The 5,339-nt window shown below is 45.3% G+C and overlaps 1 protein-coding gene across 9 annotated transcripts in view; it reads right to left on the bottom strand.

Moving 5' to 3' along the window:
- Positions 1–450: 450 nt before the first annotated feature.
- PRRC2B (proline rich coiled-coil 2B) overlaps positions 451–5,339 on the bottom strand; it is a 46,675-nt gene continuing 41,786 nt past the window's right edge. For all 9 annotated transcript variants that reach the window (XM_051636381.1, XM_051636379.1, XM_051636384.1 and 6 more), the window contains one exon: positions 451–5,270. In XM_051636381.1, coding sequence (XP_051492341.1) covers positions 5,130–5,270 — 141 coding nt within the window. In that variant the 3' untranslated portion in view covers positions 451–5,129. The remainder of the gene's footprint in view (positions 5,271–5,339) is intronic.

Genomic DNA, 5,339 nt, shown 5'->3' with positions numbered 1-5,339 from the left:
CCGGGGGGGGAGCAGCGGGAGCGGGACCCTCGGCCCCAAGATGGCGCCCCCGCTCACCCAGCCGCGGCTGCGCGGCACCGGATGTGACGTCATGACGCAGGCAGCGCCGTCAGGGAGGGGAAGGGAAGAGGCCGGCGTGTTGCCATGGCAACGCCGGCGTGTGGCGACTGGGCCGCGGCCCCGCTCGCCGAGGCGGCCAGAGGCCCCCGCCATCGCCAGACACCCCGCGACCGGGGCCGCAAGCCCAGCGAGGCCCTGCTGGGGTCCTGCTGGCCCTCCGGGCTGCTGCCCGGAGCCTCCCAAAAAGCTCTGTCCTCTCCCACCGCATCCCTACCCTCTCACAGCCCCCCCTATCTCTGCAAGGGCCACCTCCCCTCAACAACAACAAAATAAAACCCCCCCAAACCATTCAAGTCTTCCACCAAAAGAACAAGTCTAGGGCCTGGGGGATTTGAGAAAAGCATAATCTGCTTTATTTTTTTATTATTTTTTTTTATTTAAATAAGGAGAATTCTTTCATATGGAAAGAGCTAATACAATCACATATTTGAAAGGAGAAACAATAGGTACTGAAACGAGGAAAAAGGGCAATAAAGAGTGTGCCACAACTGGCCTGGTGATGCCGTGATTCGAGTTCCGGTCCAAGTAAAAGTTTCCAAAAAATATAAACAGGTTGCACGTTACACAATTATCCATCGTCTGCCCTTTCAAATATCTGGTCTACATGAAAAGACAAAAGAGAGGAAAGGCCAAAAAAAAAAAAAATGTACAGGTCATGAGGTTAAAAAGCTTGAAGGAGCACAGGATCCCCTTGAGAAACAAGAGATGCAACTGATAATGAACAGGAGGGAGGATCCCAGCTAAGGATGATGCCTCCAGACATGCTAAGGGTGAGCGCCTCACTGCTGCCATTCCCAGGGAATGGTCAAGGATGGGGCTGGGACATCTTCAGGAAGCAGGACAAGCCGTGGGTGTCTAGAGCCACGAAGAAAATCTGGTTTTTGGATTAGGACAAACAAAAAAGCCCAGCAGCTGGACTGCTGCCATCTCTTTGCTGGCAGCAAAACACACCTTCTCTGTCCGTGGGCCACAATTAAGTGTCCTGATGCCTGCCGAGAAGGAATTCTTACAGATACACCTTTCTCACGTGGAAACTGGGCTGCTGTGTGCCAAAAATAACCCGTGCGATGAGGAATTAACCAGTCAAGAGGCAAAATGGGAGGTTAACAAAACTCAACAGAAGGAGAGCTCAGCATGCAGCGGTGCTGGCTTGGGACTGAACGGAGCAGCCTGCCAAAAGGTGAGATGTAGCAAAAATGCTAGGCTCATTTTATTTTTTTTTTAATATATATCTATAAACACACAGGAACCACAGGGCAGCTTGTAGCTTTGCAGCATTCTTGCAAGGAAACTGAAAGGGAAACTGAGCAATGCCTCTGGGTGAGCACAAACACAGCGAGTCCAAGGGGCTGCCAACACACCCCGAGGTACTGACACTGTCCAGCTGCCACGGGGCAGGGCCAGGAGCCAACTGAGGATCAACAGGAATCCCTGCATCCCTGGGACTGTGCTGCATCCACTTGTCATTTAAAAAAAAATCTACTGGAGCACCTTTTTTTTTTTTTTCTCCTTTTTTTCTTCCCTAACCTATTTTTTTTCCTATTGTTTTCTTTTTTCTTTTTTTTTTAAATTAAGAGCTAAAATCAGGCTGGAGAGAAAAGCAGCACTGAATGCAGCCACTAGAGCATGAATTACTCTGCATACAATGGGACTGATGACACACCTGCTTCAAGCAGCAAAGCCAGCCCCTGAATATTTCTGCTTCACCCACTGTCACTTGAAAATACAGATTTCCCCCCCCCCTCCCACCACACCCTGCACCTTTCCTAGCAGAAGGAGCCTGCAATTTGGTAGCTTTCCAGTCAAAGCAAAAGCAACTTGCAAAGGAATTAAATCATTAGGGCCTGACCCTTCAGCAGTGGAGATGGCAAGCAGAATTATCCCCCTATAAACCGTATCCCCACCCTATTCATCTCCATTCTCCTCTTCCCCAGGCTGAAGCTGTGGCAGCCTTCCAGCACCCTTGGCATTTCTGCACCTTGAGGATCAGAGACTTTCCTTTTGAGTCGAGAGCACCACAAACTGCACTAACCTTGTACTAAGCTTTAAACAAACAAACGGAAATAGATGCCAGAGAAGAAAGATATTGCACCATAGAAATTTGGGCTCTAAAACTGCTTTCCATCACACAAAACTCCATTAAGTGAACGAGAGTCTTGCCAACTGCAGCTGACAGTCAGGCAAAGGTGAGGAATGGAACGAAGCTCACATGCATTTCTTGGCCTTTCCTGCACAGAATAATTCAGACATAATATATAAATAGAGCAGTGAAACAATTACTTTTTCACCTAGACCTACAACATCAAATACGCATAAATAAATTCTAGTGTTTTATTCTGTTGGGGGAAGGAATGGAGGCATTAAAAGAGAAAGAAGGGTGACCTTTTTCAACAGGAAGTATTGTAGTTCTGATGGCATTTACACCAGAGGTACTGCAGTAACTTTTATCTAGCAATAACCCAGTTTCTCCAACACATTTGACCATTTTCAAGTCATAGAGGTGGGAGGAAAGAGGTTAGTGTCTTTGTAAAGCACGAGTAGTGTGTGTAGGGTAGGAAAGAGATGAGAAGAGGGGGGTTTGGATAAGTCTCTTTAGCCATTACAGTTAGATTCTGGGCTGACGTTAGCTAGGGCCAGCTGGGCAGAAGGATAATTAAAAGAAAAAAATAATCAGACAATTCTGTTGTTCATGATATTCCAAGGAAGAAAACTGAAAGGGCAGTGGGATAACTTACTGGTGGAGCAATCTTTGGAAAATGTTGGGAGCAGGACTAGCAGATGAGGATGCAGGTCTGGGAAATGTCTGAAGGCTGGAGAAATATCTGTCACTTAATCTCCAACCCTGTACTCTACGGTGGATGCTAGAGAGATGCTGGCACACTCTGCTCTTGAGTTAAAAATCCATAAAACATGAGGGGAAAAGAAAAAAATAAGAGGTTTTATTTTTCTCCAAGTACCATCCTATCCCTTTCCCTTCGGGCTCTCTGCCGTGTCAATGGGGACACCTGTGGAGAGGGTACATTACTATGTCTAACTTAGTTTAGGTTTCTAAGCTCTTTAAAGCTACTGTATAAAATTCTTATTTATACCTAGCTTAAAACTTCAAATGCATCCCTAGAAAGTTAAGAAGGATCTTTCCCAGAAAGCAGGGGAAAAGAAAGCAAACTAAGAAACAAGAACACCTTTCAGATCCCTTCCCGAATACATTCTTTGTTCAAAATAGCTTCTTTGGAACCACCACCAAACGACTTGCTGCCACCTAGCAGAGGCAGACGGCACAGACAGTTTGCAAGCTATTGTCTCCTGCAAAAACCCAAGTTTTCTTTCCCTCACTTCAGAGTGACCAGCCTACTTTACTTTTTGAAAGAGCTAAACAGCACAAACCAAGAGAGCTGAAAGTAGCTGAGTTTACTGAAGACTACGGTCAGCTGAAGGACTCCAAGCACTGCCAGGAACTTGGAAAAGCCCATCCTAAAATCTACACACACGCACACAAATCAAACCCAAACACCCAAAGAAATAAAAACCCACCCCTCCCACCATCCCACTAGGACCTTCCTTTCATAGGTCATTCAACACTGGTGAGAAGTGTGAGGTGATGACACTGCATACATGCTCTATGCATCAAAAACAAAGAACCCTTTGCTGTTTATCTGGAGGAGAATAAAAGGCTGATTCCAAACTGCCTCTGTGCGCTTCCAACACAAAAAAGGAGGTTCCAAGTGTGCTAAAATGGCTGCCCTGCAGAGGGGCTCCCTTACCAATGTGTTTCTCTGCCAATTTTACAGAAGGCCTTAAGTTAAGAGGAGTAGAAAGCAAGAGCTAGGGAAAAGGGGGAAGAGCAAAGCTTAGGAGAGCAGCCCCGAGGGATGAACACAATACAGAACAAGTCTCAGGAGACACAAAGAGCAGCCAAGGTAGGGAGCGAAAGAGAGCATCACAACTACAAAAAGTAGTCCATACAGACCTGTTGGCTCTGACCAACTCTTCTGACCTGTGTGTGGTGAGGAGATTTCTCTTAACAGATTTTACAGTCCGTAAATCTATGATTTACATTTTGGTGTGTTTGGCAGTCACTAAAAAATAAAAATAAAAAAAGTTCCAAACCCACAAAAAACCCCAAAACCTAGATCCAGATGAGCTTGCAACAGAAATTTGGTGTTGTGTTTTTTTCCTGAAAACCAAAAAGCCATATTTTCTTGTGCACAAGGCACCCCAAAGCTACAATTAGAGTGGTGCAAGTTTCAAGATTAATGCACTGATCTACTACATATCTTTAGTATGTTTACTTCTAACACAAGCTCTGCTTCTAGCTTGAAACAAAGACACTGAAGAAATCAATTAATGTAATAACTGTCCTGTTTTTAAAAAAATCAAAGTATCTGAAAGGCTAAATAATCTGGGGAGAAATATATCCAAATTCACTCAATTTAGAAGAGTCATGATTCTCAACATAGCACAGAACTGTATATAAAACTAAGCAGAGTTTTGTCAGAACATAATTTTAGATGAAGGGAATTATTTTCTGGAAGGAATGAGGAAAGCAGAAGGGGAGGAAAATAAAAGAACATATAAAAGTTCTGCTATAAACAAAGATATAGCTTTTTTTGTAAAAACCTCAGCTGCCTTTAAAATGAAAAACCTCAAACTAACCCCTCTCCCCCAGTTGCCACTCTGCTGAGACAGAAGTAGGGAAGAAGAAGGATGGGCTTTGCCAAGTGAGCGATCACAGCTACCTGTGGATGGGGCATGAGGGGGGGGGAAATAAAATAAAAAATAAAAATGGCTCGAGCCACTTAAAAGTCACACAGTTGGTTTGTTTTAAAGCAAGCAGGTCAATATCCACTGTTTCAAACTGCTTTGTTGGGAGAGGGGCTTGGATGATGTTGCTGTAGTCAGTCAGTGTGGGGCAGGAAGTAGATCTGGTGAGATTTTCAGGAGATCCAGTGGGGTCCAGTCTAAGCTGCAGAGCCTCTCAGGCAGCAGGACCAGCTGGGCATCAGGTGCTCCTAGGCCTTGCTCTCCTCCACCTTGACTGCCTGAGGTTTGATCGCTCCTGTGCGCACTGGCTTCATCTGGTTTGTGGAGGCTGTTTCTTGCAGCTTCACTGCTCCCAGATTGGCTTTATTTTCATCCACCCGCTGCTTTGCCTTTTGACATACAAAACCCAAGCATTAGCTGGCACAGAGGGCCCCAGGCAGATACAAAAAAAAAAAAAA

This window comes from Apus apus, chromosome 19 (assembly GCF_020740795.1).
Source record: "Apus apus isolate bApuApu2 chromosome 19, bApuApu2.pri.cur, whole genome shotgun sequence".
NCBI classification, from domain to species: Eukaryota; Metazoa; Chordata; class Aves; order Apodiformes; family Apodidae; genus Apus; species Apus apus.
Note: the sequence above shows the minus strand (reverse complement) of the source record. Positions and strands in the feature narration are given on the sequence as shown.